This window comes from Clytia hemisphaerica, unplaced genomic scaffold, assembly GCF_902728285.1.
Source record: "Clytia hemisphaerica strain Z4C2 unplaced genomic scaffold, Clytia hemisphaerica genome assembly, whole genome shotgun sequence".
Taxonomy (NCBI): domain Eukaryota; kingdom Metazoa; phylum Cnidaria; class Hydrozoa; order Leptothecata; family Clytiidae; genus Clytia; species Clytia hemisphaerica.
The window spans coordinates 1,569,282-1,586,363 of NW_027103917.1; the positions used below are offsets into that span (position 1 = coordinate 1,569,282).

Consider the following 17,082-nt stretch of genomic DNA (forward strand, 5'->3'; position numbering starts at 1 on the left):
CGCACCATGAACGCACGTTTATTTTCTTAGTTAGAGTCTTTCAAAAATGTTTAAGTTCTTAAAGAAAATGCGTTGAAAAGCGCAACAGTGTTGTCGAAAAATATTGAAAAATATCTTGTGAGAAAGATGATTAAAAATGCGATCCGGCGTAAGCAAAAAAAATCGAAAATTATGTTTATGGTCAGTAGAAATTCGATATAATTGATTTTACACCATTTAGAGATGCTTGTAAAAAGTCTAATTTCTTTGTAATATGACTTACGCGGACGGTGGAAAGACGGCAAGATGAAAGAATACAAAATGAATAGAAAACAAAAGATTTTTAAGAGCCATTGTATGAAGTTCTTGGTCTATCTATTTTATTAAATCGTTGATTCAATCCGTCATTCTAAATGCGGCGCAAATCTGAAGGCTTCACTTTTTCTTACTTGAGAAAGGTTGAAGATTCATCTCTAGCGCTTTCAGGGCTTTAAACTCAATGGTTTAGTCCTTGACATCTGGCATACAATAATTAGTCGCAAGGGGGATAGTTCTAGATCGTGCAAACTTAGATAATAAGAGACAAAGGAGAAGATCGTGCAATTCTTTGTCCCATATTTTCAAGCAATAATATGAATACACGCTTTGTCTCGACATAGGATTAACGGATCTCAATTCCCTTTACGAATACCTGCGCAAAACAAAATAAAAGGCTATCAAAACTATTCCCTTGCAACCAATTATGGTATGCCAAATGCAAGGAATGTGTAAACGCACCGATTAGTACATTTTCTTGAGCCGTTTTCGAAATGCTTTTAGAATATTCTCCAGTGGCTAAAAAGAAAACAAAAATGTCCCACAAGCGATTAATTATTAATTGGTTCCTTGATAAACATTCAAATACAATTGCAATATTTTACAGCAATAACACGCGTATAAAAGCTTCCCTTTTCAGCAAGACATCAAACACAACTTGTTGCACACAGCAGAGTAAACAGGCATCATCAAGTCAAAAAAGTTCTTGAACTTTCAACTATTTCTACATCGACAAGACCGACAATCGAAAAATGGTTTCTTTGAAAATCGTTTGTATCATGTCATCTGTTCGTGATGGACGAATGGCTGAACGAATGAGAAATCTGATTCAAAAACAATTCAATGAAATCTTGACACCCAAAGGACACACCATTCATTTTGTCGGTAAGTCTTTGCTTCATTTACTAGTTTTTAGATCTAATTTCTTAACTTGAGCCATTGTATGTACAAATATCCCTCATCCTCTAAATTAAGACTGAAAGGCAAAGAGATTCGGAACGAGAGTTTAGATTAATCATTGTTAACTTGTCACAAGAATTGTCAACTACCTTTAGCGTTATAAATGTACTTCACTCAACAGCTAGTCGTTTCGTTAGCCAGATGTTTCTTATGCTTTCTGTAAAATTTAGATTTAAAAGGTGTTGTTGTGTTTTTAGATCCCGAGGAATACGATCTACCGGTTTTAAAAACACCTCTTTACTTGTACCCTGATCAATCGAAAGCACCAGAAAAATTACGAAACTTGAACGACATTGTCATTTCTGCTGATGCATACATTATTTTGACCGCTGAATACAATCGAAGCATGCCACCTGCTTTGACCAACTTGATGAACCACTTGCCACCACCGAGGTAAACTGTTTTGGATTTGTTTACCTATACTCCAAAACTACAGCGAGACTTTGAAAATCTTTAGAGATAAACAGAAGGATACATGTTTTTTTATAAGCAGCAAGTGTCTGCCCCCTGGCCAGGCTCTTGTATGCTTAAGCTCTCAAAGAAAACAGGCACAGCGTATGCTTATTAGGTACCCGAGAGTATATGGTAATGAATTCTTATAATTCGCCCGAGCCAAATTTTGCTAAATCTCAGACATTTTGTAAACATTTGTTTCAAACAGCATTTAGATTTTTGGGAGCAGTGGAATGTGGCTATCCCTAGAATGTCATTTTAAAGACTACTTCTAAACCTTTATGATCAGAAAAATATATAATAAAAATATCTCAGGCTGCCCTGTATGCTTATGGTATGCTTAGAAAATGTGCAAACCGAGCCTTCATTTGCTTATAAACGTTATGCTTATAAGAAGGAAAACATACCTCCTATCATCGATAAATGCTGGCAAAAATATTTTTGATAAATACTGTTTTTTTCAACACTTGATTCAGGAAATCTTCAACTACAATTCAAAACTCAAATTAACGGATTATTTTATTCAGCGACAATATTGGGAAATTACAAATCAGTAACATTTTATTTAACCTATGCATAGGTGGATTTCCTTTTTAAAAGACACTATTTGCATCTGCTTATTTTCTTTTGACAATAATTTCTAGAAATACTTTTCTTTTCTATTTCAGCTTCGAATTCAAAGTTAGCGGTATGGTTGGTTATTCGCAAGGAAATCTTGGAGGAGTAATGGCCATGACAGCTGCACGACCATTCTTATCTGAAATGGGATGTCTACCAGTCAAACATTTTGTTGTCATCCCCTATGTAAGTTGAAATTAAACTTTTAACGTCTTTAAAACCATACGACACATAAATACCTGAAATCACCTAATTGAGTTATAGTTGAATTTAATCTTGAATTGGCTTCTTGTCCTAATACGAGAGTATGAATCCAAAGAGAGAAAAAAATGTTGTCGATCGGAAAGACTTCTTTGACATTCATTAACATCACATCTTCATGTCCTTAAGGTTCAAAACGAAGTGAAAGAAGATGGGACAACAGCAAACACACACATCCACGAAAGTATCAAGAAATTACTCAATCAAGTCGAATGGTGGGCCCAAGCTGCCAAAACCCAACGAGCTACTGGAACACCCGAATTAACTTTCGAAATGTATCGCTAATTTCATACTACTTAATCGTTTGTAAATATTAGAATGTAATAATTTGACGAGAATAAATGTTATCTTAAAGTTACAAACATCTGTACTGTTGATTTTCGATTTTCAAAACTGTAAGACTTCTGTTAATTCTGGAAGATGTCTTTCGATAATAGCCAGTTGATAAATATCTTGACCCAAAGCTTAACACCATAGAAATATAAAAACATAAATTTCCCCGCACTTTATTATCAACTATATTTTCCTATAAAAATGATTTGCATTGCATTTGATTTCGATCTATTTGATCAGAGAAAGTTTTTGGCCTTGTATACATTTGAGGTTTCGTAGAGGTATATGTACGGTTCAGACTACTTCTGAAAAATAAAGTTTCAAAATGGCTAAAATTCAAATGCCAATCAAAATTTGGTCTCTACACTTTAGTCCACCGCCTTTTAGTAACCTTGAGAAAATAACAATTACAATGACTAATATTTCAAGTGGCTTGTTAAGCATGATGGCTCAGCCTTTAAGCAGGTTTTCTAGTATGACGTAACAGAACAATAACCAGTAATAAGTAATGAAATTCTCTTGTTGAAGATATAGACATCAATTTTTAGTTTGATTTCAAACGATGAATAAATTGGGTTTGTTCATCAAGGTGAATTGAGGTGTAGTGGTATTCCAATCTGAGAGGACCCAGTTCGCTACCCACCGTGTCACGGCGATTCATTTAACAAGTGAATATACCTTCACCCAGGTCAACCCATGCCATGTGAAGGTAATTGGATACCATTACTCTGATACAAGAGTGTATGGAGATTAGACTGGTATTGTTACGTGCTGTGGCACTCGTAAAGGTTCGGCCTCGCTTGAGCATCGAATGGAGTCAAGGGAAGAAGAAAACAACTAAACCTAAAAAGCCGAAGAAGAAAGGAAGCAATCTTAGTATAAGCTCCTTTTCCAACATTCCAGCTTACACCAAACGATAATGGTTAAGAAATAAAGTTTAGAAAATGTAAAAGTAAAAAAATTGTATAATTAGTTCTGTTTTGTAAGCAAAAGAAGTGCATCTCCTTACTATATCATGAGTTAGAAAACCCATCAAAAAATCATCAATGATTCAGAAGTTTTAAGGCGTCCCTCAATTGATCATTAGATCAAAAAATTTACTAATCCCAATTGAGGTATAACATCCCTGTGTCACAGAATCACACTCGGAAAATTTGTCACCATTTGGAAAAATTTGGAAGAATTTCAGCGACACTGGGAACTCGACTTTGATTTAATCCCCATTCTAAATTCATTGACTATAAAAATTGCACTCCAAAACCATCCCCGCTGGATTTTTTTACCTTAGAACAATAGAATTTTTATTGCCATTAAGATTTCAATATAAATTTTGTTCCTGCAGTGGGAAAAAGTTTCATTGGGCTGTGAGACAGGGGTGTGGTATACTTCTCTCAAGACATGATTTCTTAGCAAATCTAAGATAACTACTTGGACCTACAATTAGTGCTTGTACAGAAAATAGCTTTGATCTTATTGAACAGTATTGTAAATTATATTAAAAAATATATTTTCATTAAAAACTATTATTTAAATAATATTATGTACATAACATTTCTAAAAATAAAATGGTAAAATGGCACTGAAATCGACATAATGCTAAAGTCTTTACATGTATATGTATACATTTGGCAGCTTATGACTTGAAGTATTCACCAGTGGTAGATATTGACCATCTAGTTTTACCTAAAATGCTCACTTTCAGCATAATTGCTGGTCCGAATTTGCTGAAATTTTTACTGTAAGCTTGTATCATCAATACCTAACACCTGTCAAAATTTCAAATCAATCACGTGACTCTAGATGATCATTGAAATCATTTTGATCGTTTTCAACTGGACATTCGATCTGCACCTATAGCAACTGTCGTATGAGTCATCATATCGGCTGCCGGTAATTTCGTTAAAACTTTTTCTTTGTTTACCATAGCAACGTCACTGCGTCTACATGGTAATGTCACTTGACGACAATGTTTATACTTACATAGGCATAATAAGATGAGTGTTGCTATACCAATAGTGACTGTTATAATCAATAATATGTAGAACTTTTCTTTCATAACACCCATTTGATGGTTTGGTACTATTGGAAAAAGAAAAAGAAATATTTCAGAACTCTCAGTTTGAAATCATTTAAAATAACCAACGAAACCCTGGAAACCCTAAGCTCCAGTGCGTCTCATACACGAAAACGTCTGTAACATCCAGATAAGTACGTTGTATATACATTGAAATAGCGTGCTGTCTCTGCTTGGACTTGAGAAGACTAGCTCTTTGTAAAGCATTAGGTCTATTTTCTATTTTCGTTGAGGTGAAGCGATAGTCAAAGGAAGCTTTTAAGACTGGAGTATAGCAGGTCCAATGGGACTTCAGCTGAAGAAATTAGGAAAAAATGGTCCTCTCCGGGGTAAGAAAGCTTCCATCCCGAAAGGTCAAAACTATATCATATCTATATACTATATCAATATTCCAATTAGGAGAGACACCGAAATTTTGACCCACCCATAAAATTTGAAATCCTCACTTACCTCACACATGATTTCTTCCATCCCTGTTTTACTCCTACTAACGGACAAATTCGTACCGGATCATTAACTCTGTAAAAACCAAACTAATGCAAAAGCTAGATAATTTCTCAAAATAATCCACAGTGAAGAAAAAAATGCTACAACTTTTGAAAGAATTAGAATTGAATAACAATTGTTTTATATTTCTCTTTTTAATAATGATACACTCCTGATTATTTTTTCAACGACCACAAAACCGTCACTCGGATGCCCCCTCTTTCTATAAAAAGTTACAGCCATTTTCGTCTCCACTGCAGATTATAAGAGATAGACAGACTTTGAGTTCAAATAAATTACCTTTAACGCATGCATCATCTTCTTGATGGAAACCTTTACAACAATAATACTTCGTTTTGTATCGTTTGATCAAACGTAATTTCGACACTGATACCGTATATATCCTGAAAAGTATGGCAGACATAAAGTAAGAAGATTAATTTGTCTCAAACACAAGTCATCATTTAAAATGTTCTACCTTTTCCTAATCTTTTTCAAAAAAGCACCCTACCAATGACAAATTTTTCTGACTTCGTCGGGGAAAAGTGACGAAATTTTGGACAAGTGACGAATATTTTCCCCGACGAAAATTTTCCCCGGACTTAATGTGTTTACCAACTACCAGCAAGTGACGAATTTTTCCCCGACGAAAATTTTCACCGACGAAAATTTTCCCCGACGAAGTTTTCCCCGATAAGGTATTTTTAGTTATCTTGAGCAAGGCCCCATGGAGTTAAAAACAGGATACTCAGCGCACATCCCAGTTCCAAACATCTTCATTCTCGTAGCGTAAGAGAATTTTAGTGAGAGAAAATACAGGACGAGAAATCACAAACAAAACAAAAGCTAAATCTGACCTTGTTCTTGAGCAATATTTATCTTTATCAAGACATTCTCCATTTTTGCCAACATTGCAGCAACTTCCCACGATGTTTTCTGCACGTTGTTCGTAAAATATCCTCCGGTGTGGTTCATGGTATGTATATTGATGTGAGCAAACGTTCGCTCTGCATATAAAGAGATTAAGTCGTAAAATTAGACAATACCCCTGTCTCAGTGAAAATACCTGATATTCAAATATCACTCTCCTAGCTGCAGGCAATCAGAGGAAACAAATGCGAGAATCTTTAAATATATTAGAACTTGCAATTTAAACTTTTTCCCACAGTGGGGATAAAACCTTCTATCGAAATCCCAATGGGATAGCAATTTTATTGTTCCCGAGTTTAAAATATCCAGTGGGGATGGTTTTGGACAGCAAATTTTTGCATTGAATTTCGAATTGGGATGACATCATCAAGTAGATTTGGCCAAATTTCAGTGGGACTAAAGTCCCATTGGGTTCGTGATACAGGGTTGTAATTTACTTTTATGCTCTTTAAAAAATGTTGATAAAGATTCTTGTAAACGAGGCTAGCATCTCTTGGAAAGGTTTATATTGAATCATTTCTATTTTGTAAAGCAAGACCCATTAGCCCATCATTATCGAATCGTTTTCGATATACTTACTAAACTATCTCTTAAGAAAGAAAAGGCTTACTCTTGAGATTGACATTATTTTTCATTTGGAAGAAAAGAAAAGAAAAATGTCTCACAAGCGAGTCATTATTGATTGGTCCCTTGATGGACATTTAAATACAATCGCAATATTTTAGAGCAATAACACGCATATAAAAGCTTCTCTTTTCAGCAAGACATCAAAAAACAACTCGTTGCACACAGCAGACCGAACAGGCATTATCAAGTTGAAAAAGTTCTTGAACTTTCAAGTATTTCTACATCAACAAGAGAGACGATAGAAAAATGGCTTCTTTGAAAATAGTTTGTATCATGTCATCTGTTCGTGATGGACGAATGGCTGAGCGAATGAGAAATCTAATTCAAAAACAATTCGAGGAAGTCTTGACACCCAAAGGACACACTATTCATTTTGTCGGTAAGTCTGTGCTTCATTTACTAGTTTTTAGATCTAATTTCCTAACTTGAGCCATTTAGTACGAATATCTCCTCTAAGTTAAGACAGAGACAGAGACATAGAAAATTGGATTTAATTTGTCACAAGAATTGACAACTACCTTTAGCGATATAAGGTTATCCTGCTCTCAACAGCTAGCTGTCTCTAACTAGATGTATCTTATGATTCTTGCAAAATTTAGATTTTAAAAGGAGTTTTTTTTTTCTTTAGATCCCGAGGAATACGATCTACCGGTTTTAAAGACACCTCTTCACTTCTACCCTGATCAATCGAAAGCACCAGAAAAATTACGAAACTTGAACGACATTGTCATTTCTGCTGATGCATACATTATTCTAACTGCTGAATACAATCGAAGCATGCCACCTGCTTTGACCAACTTGATCAACCACTTGCCACCACCGAGGTAAACCGTTTTGGATTTGTCTGCCTATACTCCAAAACAACAGCGAGGCCTTCAAAATTTTGGGATACAAATAAGTTTAATACCTCAGGATTCTAAGCAATGCCAAAAATATTGTAGACACAAATGATTGGGGAAATTTTTTACTACAAGTTGAAAGTTAAAACAACAGTTTGTCTTCATACAACGCAAGAACGGTATTATTGACCAATTATGAAAAAGAAAAATCTCACCTAAACCTATGAATCTGATGTACAGTGGATTTTTTTCAAGAAGTTATTTTTGCTTCGAGTTATTTTTATTAACTATATTCATATCTAGGTCATTCCAACTCAACAAGTTGATTCACGGCCCATTCACGCATTCGTGCGCAACCACCGGGAGCCTAGGAACGAATGATGACAAGATTTCTAATTAATATCACTCTTTTCTATTTCAGCTTCGAATTCAAAGTTAGCGGTATGGTTGGTTATTCACAAGGAAATCTTGGAGGAGTAATGGCCATGACAGCTGCACGACCATTCTTATCTGAAATGGGATGTCTACCAGTCAAACATTTTGTTGTCATCCCCTATGTAAGTTGAAATTAAACTTTTAACGTCTTTAAAACCATCCAGTCTTGCCTTTATGATCTATAAATAAATAAAACCACCTAAGCGAATAGGGCTTAAGCATTCTTGAATTCAATCAATTTTTATCCTAATACACGAGTATGGAAAAAACTTTGCAGTAGATAGTTTTCAAACTTACGCGAGAGATTTGGCTTTTTTGGATAAGAAGTTTTCAATTTTCCGTCAAAGTGGCTTTACAAGGACTTAAGATTCAAATTTCTATGGAAAAAAATGTTAACCTCTCCAATCTTGACCAACCATTTTGATTTTTGTCATTCAGAACGACTTTTTTTGGTATTCTGTAAACAAATATTCTCCTTTCTTGGCCTTAAGGTTCAAAATGAAGTGAAAGAGGATGGGACAACAGCAAACACACACATCCACGAAAGTATCAAGAAACTACTCAATCAAGTCGAATGGTGGGCCCAAGCTGCCAAAACACAACGAGCTTCTGGAACACCCAAATCAACTTTCGAAATGTATCGCTAATCTCATACTACTTAATCATTTGTAAATATCAGAATGTAATAATTTGACGAGAATAAATGTTATCTTAAAGTTACAAACATCTGTACTGATGATTTTCGATTTTCAAAACTGTAACACTTCTGTTAATTCTGGAAGATGTCTTTCGACCCAAAGCTTAACACTTTATTTCAGGCACTTTATTATCAACTATTTTTTCCTTTGAAAATCATTTGCATTGCATTTGATTTAGATCTATTTGATCAGAGAAAGTTTTTGGCCTTATAAGATTATACATTTGAGGTTAGGTATATGTACGGTTCAGACTACTTCTGAAAAATAAAGTTTCAAAATCGCTAAAATTCAAATGCCAATCAAAATTTGTTCTCCACACTTTAGTCCACCGCCTTTTAGTAACCTCGAGAAAATAACAATTACAATGACTAATATTTCAAGTAGCTTGTTAAAGGGACATTAAAGTAGTAAAATATAAACATTGCGCGAACCATGTGTCATTAAAGAGAACATTTAAAATCACGTGTCCAAAACGAACAATTGAACAATCAAAATTAGCCATATTTGGTTTGATTTTTATTTTTACATGTGACATTTGTTTTGATTTTGCATCCGCTCCATACAGTTTGTTTACAAATTTCGCAAGTACTGTTATGTCCCTTTAAGCATGATGACTCAGCCTTTAGGCAGGAGTCTCTGGTATGACGTAACAGAACAATAACTAGCAATAAGTAATGAAATTCTCTTGTTGAAGATATCGTAGACATAATTTTTAGTTTGATTTCAAACGATGAATAAATTGGGTTTGTTCATCAAGGTGAATTGAGGCGTAGTGGTATTCCAATCTGAGAGGACCCAGTTCGCTACCCACCGTGTCACGGCGATTCATTTAACAAGTGGTTCGCCCAGGTCAACCCATGCCATGTGAAGGTAATTTGGTACCATTACTCTGATATAAGAGTGTATGGAGATTAGACTGGTATTGTTACGTGCAGTGGCACTCGTAAGGTTCGGCCTCGCTAGAGCATCGAATGGAGTCAAGGTAAGAAGAAACCAACTAAACCTAAAAAGCCGAAGAAGAAAGGGAGCAACCTCAGTATAAGCTCCTTTTCCAACATTCCATCTTACGAGGGCGGTCAACGAAAAATCTCGTATAGTAAAGATTACATCATTAATAGCATAATTAGTATAATTATGCTATTGTTTCGGGCTCCAACCCTAACCCTAACTGGGAAGATCGATATTCTTATAAAAAATGTTTCTTATACTAGCCATAGCTTTCACTAAATGCCCCCACTGAAAGGTCATGTCATGCACTTATAAAGCTTTTAATACTTTAAAGATTTATAATAAAGCTTTTAATGCTTTAAAGATTTATATATAAAGCTTTTAATGCTTTAAAGATTGAAACATAAAAAATAATCAGGAATAATTAATTGATTTGATTATTGATTGATTTAATTATTGATTGATTGATTGATTGATTCTGAGGATACTGCAGATAAAATTTATCAAAAAGTTCTGCGCCATCTTATAAATAGGGTGAAATAGAAACCAATCCTAGCTAAGGCCCGGACTCCACTCGCCTACGCTGTGATTGCACTTCTCAAGCAAAATCTTTTATGTTGTTGGTCAAAAGAAAAATAAAGGAATGCCATTGTGGTCCATCTAGACGTACAGTCGAGAAAAGTTGAAATGCGCCTAATTTTTTTTAAAGTGCATAGTATTTTTTCATGATGCAATCTTTTCTCCAAGCTGAAAGGATTGAATAGAAGCATAAATTAAATTATATTAAAAAAGACATTTTCATTAAAAACTATTATTTAAATAATATTATGTACATAACATTTCTAAAAAATAAAATGGTAAAATGGTACTGAAATCGACATAATGCTAAAGTCTTTACATGTATATGTATACATTTGGCAGCTTTTGACTTGAAGTATTCACCAGTGGTAGATATTGACCATCTAATTTTACCTAAAATGCTCACTTTCAGCATAATTGCTGGTCCGAATTTGCTTAAATTTTGACTGTAAGCTTGTATTATCAATACCTAACACCTGTCAAAATTTCAAATCAATCACGTGACTCTAGATGATCATTGAAATCATTTTGATCATTTTCAACTGGACATTCGATCTGCGCCTGTAGCAACTGTCGTATGAGTCATCATATCAGCTGCCGGTAATTTCGTTAAAACTTTTTCTTTGTTTACCATAGCAACGTCACTGCGTCTACATGGTAATGTCACTTGACGACAATGTTTATACTTACATAGGCATAATAAGATGAGTGTTGTTATACCAATAGTGACTGTTATAATCAATAATATGTAAAACTTCTCTTTCATAACACCCATTTGATGGTTTGGTACTATTGGAAAAAGAAAAAGAAATATTTCAGAACTCTCAATTTGAAATCATTTAAAAAATAACCAACGAAACCCTGGAAACCCTAAGCTTCAGTGCATCTCATACGCGAAAACGTCTGTAGCATCCAGATAAGTACGTTGTATGTACATTGAAACAGCGTGATGTCTCTGCTTTGACTTCCGAAGACTAGCTCTTTGAAAAGCATTAGGTCTATTTTCTATTTTCGTCGAGGTGAAGTGATAGTCAAAGGAAGTTTTTAAGACTGGAGTATAGTGTAACTATGTTACAGGTCCAATGGGACTTTAGCTGAAGAAATTAGGAAAAAATGCCTCTCCGGGGTAAGAAAGCTTCCAACCCAAAAGGTCAAAACTATATTATATCCAATTAGGAGAGACACCGAAATTTTGACCCAGCCGTGTAATTCGAAATCCCCGCTTACCTCAATAACAATTTTATAATATTTCTCTAATTCTAATGATCCACTTCTGATTATATTTTCAACGAACCCAAAACCGTCACTAGAAGATACCCCCTCTTTCTATAAAAAGTTACAGCCTTTTTCGTCTCCACTGCAGATTATAAGAGACAGACTTTGAATTCAAATAAATTACCTTTAACGCATGCATCATCTTCTTGATGGAAACCTTTACAACAATAATACTTCGTTTTGTATCGTTTGATCAAACGTAATTTCGACACTGATACCGTATATATCCTGAAAAGTAGTGCAGACATAAAGAAAGAAGATCAATTTGTCTCAAACACAAGTCATCAGTTAAAATGTTCTACCTTTTTCCTAATCTTTTTCAAAAAAGCACCCTACCAATGACAAATTTTTCTGACTTCGTCGGGGAAAAGTGACGAAATTTTGGACAAGTGACGAATATTTTCCCCGACGAAAATTTTCCCCGGCCTTAATGCGTTTACCAACTACCAGCAAGTGACGAATTTTTCCCCGACGAGATTTTTCCCCGACGAAAATTTTCCCCGACGAAAATTTTCCCCGACGAAGTTTTCCCCGATAAGGTATTTTAGTTATCTTGAGCGAGGTCCCATGGAGTTAAAAACAGGATAATCAGCGCACATCCCAGTTCCAAACATCTTCATTCTGGTAAAGTAAGAGAATTTTAGTGAGAGAAAATACAGGACGAGAAATCACAAACAAAACAAAAGCTATATCTGACCTTGTTCTTGAGCAATATTTATCTTTATCAAGACATTCTCCATTTTTGCCAACATTGCAGCAACTTCCCACGATGTTTTCTGCACGTTGTTCGTAAAATATCCTCCGGTGTGGTTCATGGTATGTATATTGATGTGAACAAACGTTCGCCCTTCATTAAAGAGATCAAGTCATAAAATGAGACGATACCCCTGTCTCAGTGAAAATACATGATATTCAAATATCACTCTACTAGCTGCAGGCAATTAGAGGAACCAAATGCGAGAATCTTTAAATATCTTAGTTGCAATTTAACACCCATGTTTCACAGCCCCGGTGTAACTTTTTCCCACAGTGGGAATAAAACCTTCTATTGAAATCCCAAAGGGATAGAAATTTTATTGTTCACGAGTTTAAAATATCCAGTGGGGATGGTTTTGGACAGCAAATTTTTGCATTAAATTTCGAATGGGGATGACATCATCAAGTAGATTTTGGCCAAATTTCAGTGGGACTAAAGTCCCATTGGGTCCGTGATACAGGGTTGTAATTTACTTTTATGCTCTTTAAAAAATGATGATAAAGATTCTTGTAAACGAGGCTAGCATCTCTTGGAAAGGTTTATATTGAATCATTTCCATTTTGTAAAGCAAGACCCATTAGCCCATCATTATCGAATCGTTTTCGATATACTTACTAAACTATACAATCTCATAAGAAAGAAAAGGCCTACTCTTGAGATTGACATAATTTTCCTTTTGGAAGAAAAGAAAAGAAACATGTCCCACAAGCGAGTCATTATTAATTGGTCCCTTGATAAACATTCAAATACAATTGCAACATTTTAGAGCAATAACACGCATATAAAAGCTTATCTTTTCAGCAAGACATCAAAAAACAACTCGTTGCACACAGCAGACCGAACAGGCATTATCAAGTTGAAAAAGTTCTTGAACTTTCAAGTATTTCTACATCAACAAGAGAGACGATAGAAAAATGGCTTCTTTGAAAATCGTTTGTATCATGTCATCTGTTCGTGATGGACGAATGGCTGAGCGAATGAGAAATCTGATTCAAAAACAATTCAACGAAGTCTTGACACCCAAAGGACACACCATTCATTTTGTCGGTAAGTGTGTGCTTCATTTACTAGTTTTTAGATCTAATTTCCTAACTTGAGCCATTTAGTACGAATATCTCCTCTAAGTTAAGACAGAGACAGAGACACAAAAAATTGGATTTAGAGTTTAGATTCATCATTGTTAATTTGTCACAAGAATTGTCAACTACCTTTAGCGATATAAGGTTATCCTGCTCTCAACAGCTAGCTGTCTCTAACTAGATGTATCTTATGATTCCTGCAAAATTTAGATTTTAAAAGGAGTTTTTTTTTTCTTTAGATCCTGAGGAATACGATCTACCGGTTTTAAAAACACCTCTTCACTTCTACCCTGATCAATCGAAAGCACCAGAAAAATTACGACAATTGAACGACATTGTCATTTCTGCTGATGCATACATTATTTTGACCGCTGAATACAATCGAAGCATGCCACCTGCTTTGACCAACTTGATCAACCACTTGCCACCACCGAGGTAAACCGTTTTGGATTTGTCTGCCTATACTCCAAAACAACAGCGAGGCCTTCAAAATTTTGGGATACAAATAAGTTTAATACCTCAGGATTCTAAGCAATGCCAAAAATATTGTAGACACAAATGATTGGGGAAATTTTTTACTACATGTTGAAAGTTAAAACAACAGTTTGTCTTCATACAACGCAAGAATGGTATTATTGACCAATTATGAAAAAGAAAAATCTCACCTAAACCTATGAATCTGATGTACAGTGGATTTTTTTCAAGACGTTATTTTTGCTTCGAATCTAGGTCATTCCAACTCAACAAGTTGATTCACGGCCCATTCACGCATTCGTGCGCAACCACCGGGAGCCTAGGAACGAATGATGACAAAATTTCTAATTAATTATCACTCTTTTCTATTTCAGCTTCGAATTCAAAGTTAGCGGTATGGTTGGTTATTCGCAAGGAAATCTTGGAGGAGTAATGGCCATGACAGCTGCACGTCCATTCTTGTCTGAAATGGGATGTCTACCAGTTAAACATTTTGTTGTTATCCCCTATGTAAGTTGAAATTAAACTTTTAACGTCTTTAAAACCATCCATTCTTGCCTTTGTGAACTATAAATGACTAAAACCACCTAAGTGAATAGGGGCTTAAGCATACTTGAATTTAAGCAATTTTTATCCTAATACAAGAGTATGGCAAAAAGGGAGGAAACTTTGTAGTAGATAGTTTTTAAATTTACGCGAGAGATTTGGTTTTTTTAATAAGAAGTTTTCAATTTTCTGTCAAAGTTTTAACCATTTTGCATTACAAGGACTTGAGATTCAAATTTCTATGGAAAAAATGTTAGCCTCATCTTGACCAACCTTGTTGATTTTTGTCATTCAGAACGACTTTTTTGATATTCTCTAAACAAATATTCTCTTTTCTTGGCCTTAAGGTTCAAAACGAAGTGAAAGAAGATGGGACAACAGCAAACACGCACATTCACGAAAGTATCAAGAAATTACTCAATCAAGTCGAATGGTGGGCCCAAGCTGCCAAAACCCAACGAGCTACTGGAACACCCGAATTAACTTTCAAAATGTATCGCTAATTTCATACTACTTAATCATTTGTAAATATTAGAATAAAATGAATTTGAAGACGAGAAGATATCTTAAAGTTACAAACATCATTATTGTATTGATTTTAAAAGCTTTCAGTCCCGTGTTATTGCTGGCAAACTTTCGATCAAATCTTCTTAGTCCGGACTTGTTAAAACAAGTTAATCCTGAAAGATGTTTTTCGACTAAAAGTAATTGACAAAAGACATCAATTTTCCAGACCCAAAGGTTAGCACCATAGAAATATACAAACGAAAATATCCATTTTTTTTTTGCACAAAATGGCCAACAGGGCCCTACGTTTTCCTTTTTAATTGGCGGACTTCGACGGTTAAACTGGTCACAGACTTTAAAAAATAAGACAGGATCGATTTATCCAAACTATTTATTTCACACTGCAAATTTTAAGGAGTGAAATTGAGGAATTTAAGGATGTATACCTAATTTTTACTAATCGGACCCCTAAATTGCTTGAAACTGAGTACACGTTTATTTATAAGAGTATACTTTATAAGAATATTCATGATGAAATTGGCCAAAAATTTAAGAAATGGTAAGAATACAACAATCATAGAATTTGGCGAATGCCATTTTTAGAGCATTTTACAATTAAATTGCCAATCCTTACCCAGCAATGGTAAAAGGTTCGAAAAAAATGCATTTTTTTCTTGATACATGCATGACATACCAGATTTTAGCTTGGGTTGGATCCTAACCTTGGAATACCGTAAATGTTACAAATATTCACGATGAAGTGAAAAAACATCATTGCATTCTTATACAGGGTGTCCCTAATTAAAGTATCGAGTCGAAACACAACTATGAGTAGAAAGTTTTATGTGCGTGTTCACAAAATTGTATTTTAAGCTCTCCCTCTTTTTTCTTTGTCGTTACGATTAATTTATACATTGTAACTACCTTTTGTAATAAGCCTGTGTGATGGAGAACGTTCTTATATTTTAGCGATAACACACACAAACTTTTCTACTCAATCGCATGTTCAAACTCGATACTTTAATTAGGGACACCCTGTATAAAGAGGCGTGTTATTCAAGTTTCAGTATTGTTCTTAAGTCTATTCACGATAAGTGTGTACTCTTTTTTCATTTACTTATAACTTTAGAAGGAATTCTTCAATCTTTATAAATTTGGTATCATTGGAGAGATATTTGTGAGTGGAACAATTTGAAATAAAAAAGTCTTCAAAAGAATTCTAAAAACGAAGACAAAAATGAAGAAGAAAAAAATGAAGATCTTGTAGAAAAGTGTTATAACTTTCATTTTCACTGGTGAGATTTTTTGATCTTTGGAGGTCATCACTGTGAAGAAATTTCACTAAAATATTTATTCAATACAAAGTTATGATACAAAGTTGATAAGTGATTGACCCCAAAAAAACATTTTTAGCGTTTTTAGACGTCAATTAGCTTTAAATTGTTCTTAATTTTTGGCGATTTTGAGCCTTATTGTTCTTATAAAATTGCTCTTACAGAAAAAAGTGTAAGTCATGGCGTGTCTGTCAGCGTCCATCCCGAATACACTCGGAGGCCTCATATCTCAAAGATGAATTGTTGAATCAGAAACATGTACTTACCCATCAGGTTGCAATATTCCAGAGCTGTTTTTCATCTGATGTGATCGCTGAATCCAGCACATCAAAATCTGTAAACCTATAATCAACATTTTTTAAAAGTCCATACACCAGACACCAACAGGTGTTTCACCAGAGAAAACAGTGCTCTTGGTCCTATACTAAATGACTACTAATCAAGAGATACAAAGGAGAAGAAGTGAAATGAACAAAAAGAAACAAAAAAAGAATTCTTCCATCAGTCATATCAAAAAGAAAAAGACAAAACAAAGTCATTAAATAGTTCTCTTGTATTTCCTTCGTGTGTTCCTT

General features: G+C 34.7%; 6 protein-coding genes across 6 annotated transcripts in view; 3 read left to right on the top strand and 3 right to left on the bottom strand.

Moving 5' to 3' along the window:
- Positions 1-17,082, bottom strand: part of LOC136809397 (sialin-like) — a 151,809-nt gene that overhangs the window by 37,620 nt on the left and 97,107 nt on the right. The window lies entirely within an intron of this gene.
- On the top strand, positions 951-2,948 carry LOC136809384 (NADPH azoreductase-like). Its single transcript, XM_067065909.1, has 4 exons — positions 951-1,179; positions 1,452-1,647; positions 2,376-2,511; positions 2,716-2,948. The coding sequence occupies exons 1-4, from the start codon at positions 1,047-1,049 to the stop codon at positions 2,869-2,871; spliced, it is 621 nt and encodes a 206-aa protein (XP_066922010.1). The 5' UTR covers positions 951-1,046; the 3' UTR covers positions 2,872-2,948.
- LOC136809522 (uncharacterized) lies at positions 4,627-7,085 on the bottom strand. Its single transcript, XM_067066060.1, has 4 exons — positions 7,075-7,085; positions 6,337-6,486; positions 5,780-5,883; positions 4,627-4,998 (listed from the first exon to the last, which is right to left on the bottom strand). The coding sequence occupies exons 1-4, from the start codon at positions 7,083-7,085 to the stop codon at positions 4,748-4,750; spliced, it is 516 nt and encodes a 171-aa protein (XP_066922161.1). The 3' UTR covers positions 4,627-4,747.
- Positions 7,158-9,034, top strand: LOC136809553 (FMN-dependent NADPH-azoreductase-like). The gene is made up of 4 exons (XM_067066093.1): positions 7,158-7,415; positions 7,665-7,860; positions 8,297-8,432; positions 8,802-9,034. Exons 1-4 carry the CDS (start codon positions 7,283-7,285, stop codon positions 8,955-8,957), a joined length of 621 nt encoding a protein of 206 aa, XP_066922194.1. The 5' UTR covers positions 7,158-7,282; the 3' UTR covers positions 8,958-9,034.
- Positions 11,074-16,886, bottom strand: LOC136809523 (uncharacterized). The gene is made up of 4 exons (XM_067066061.1): positions 16,774-16,886; positions 12,508-12,657; positions 11,935-12,038; positions 11,074-11,324 (listed from the first exon to the last, which is right to left on the bottom strand). Exons 1-4 carry the CDS (start codon positions 16,860-16,862, stop codon positions 11,074-11,076), a joined length of 594 nt encoding a protein of 197 aa, XP_066922162.1. The 5' UTR covers positions 16,863-16,886.
- LOC136809385 (FMN-dependent NADPH-azoreductase-like) lies at positions 13,371-15,250 on the top strand. Its single transcript, XM_067065911.1, has 4 exons — positions 13,371-13,614; positions 13,886-14,081; positions 14,495-14,630; positions 15,014-15,250. The coding sequence occupies exons 1-4, from the start codon at positions 13,482-13,484 to the stop codon at positions 15,167-15,169; spliced, it is 621 nt and encodes a 206-aa protein (XP_066922012.1). The 5' UTR covers positions 13,371-13,481; the 3' UTR covers positions 15,170-15,250.

What these genes read in the sequence shown, in the direction of transcription:
- LOC136809384 (XM_067065909.1), top strand. Translation starts at nt 1,047, where the DNA reads ATGGTTTCTTTGAAAATCGTTTGTATCATGTCATCTGTTCGTGATGGA. An exon ending in ACACACCATTCATTTTGTCG is followed by an intron (nt 1,180 to 1,451) that starts GTAAGTCTTTGC and finishes TTGTGTTTTTAG; the next exon opens with ATCCCGAGGAATACGATCTA. An exon ending in AACCACTTGCCACCACCGAG is followed by an intron (nt 1,648 to 2,375) that starts GTAAACTGTTTT and finishes TTTCTATTTCAG; the next exon opens with CTTCGAATTCAAAGTTAGCG.
- LOC136809522 (XM_067066060.1), bottom strand. An exon ending in AAATATTGCTCAAGAACAAG is followed by an intron (nt 5,884 to 6,336) that starts GTCAGATTTAGC and finishes CATACTTTTCAG; the next exon opens with GATATATACGGTATCAGTGT. An exon ending in AGATGATGCATGCGTTAAAG is followed by an intron (nt 4,999 to 5,779) that starts GTAATTTATTTG and finishes TTTTTCCAATAG; the next exon opens with TACCAAACCATCAAATGGGT.
- LOC136809553 (XM_067066093.1), top strand. Translation starts at nt 7,283, where the DNA reads ATGGCTTCTTTGAAAATAGTTTGTATCATGTCATCTGTTCGTGATGGA. An exon ending in AACCACTTGCCACCACCGAG is followed by an intron (nt 7,861 to 8,296) that starts GTAAACCGTTTT and finishes TTTCTATTTCAG; the next exon opens with CTTCGAATTCAAAGTTAGCG. An exon ending in ATTTTGTTGTCATCCCCTAT is followed by an intron (nt 8,433 to 8,801) that starts GTAAGTTGAAAT and finishes CTTGGCCTTAAG; the next exon opens with GTTCAAAATGAAGTGAAAGA.
- LOC136809385 (XM_067065911.1), top strand. Translation starts at nt 13,482, where the DNA reads ATGGCTTCTTTGAAAATCGTTTGTATCATGTCATCTGTTCGTGATGGA. An exon ending in AACCACTTGCCACCACCGAG is followed by an intron (nt 14,082 to 14,494) that starts GTAAACCGTTTT and finishes TTTCTATTTCAG; the next exon opens with CTTCGAATTCAAAGTTAGCG. An exon ending in ATTTTGTTGTTATCCCCTAT is followed by an intron (nt 14,631 to 15,013) that starts GTAAGTTGAAAT and finishes CTTGGCCTTAAG; the next exon opens with GTTCAAAACGAAGTGAAAGA.
- LOC136809523 (XM_067066061.1), bottom strand. Translation starts at nt 16,862, where the DNA reads ATGTTGATTATAGGTTTACAGATTTTGATGTGCTGGATTCAGCGATCA. An exon ending in AAATATTGCTCAAGAACAAG is followed by an intron (nt 12,039 to 12,507) that starts GTCAGATATAGC and finishes ACTACTTTTCAG; the next exon opens with GATATATACGGTATCAGTGT. An exon ending in AGATGATGCATGCGTTAAAG is followed by an intron (nt 11,325 to 11,934) that starts GTAATTTATTTG and finishes TTTTTCCAATAG; the next exon opens with TACCAAACCATCAAATGGGT.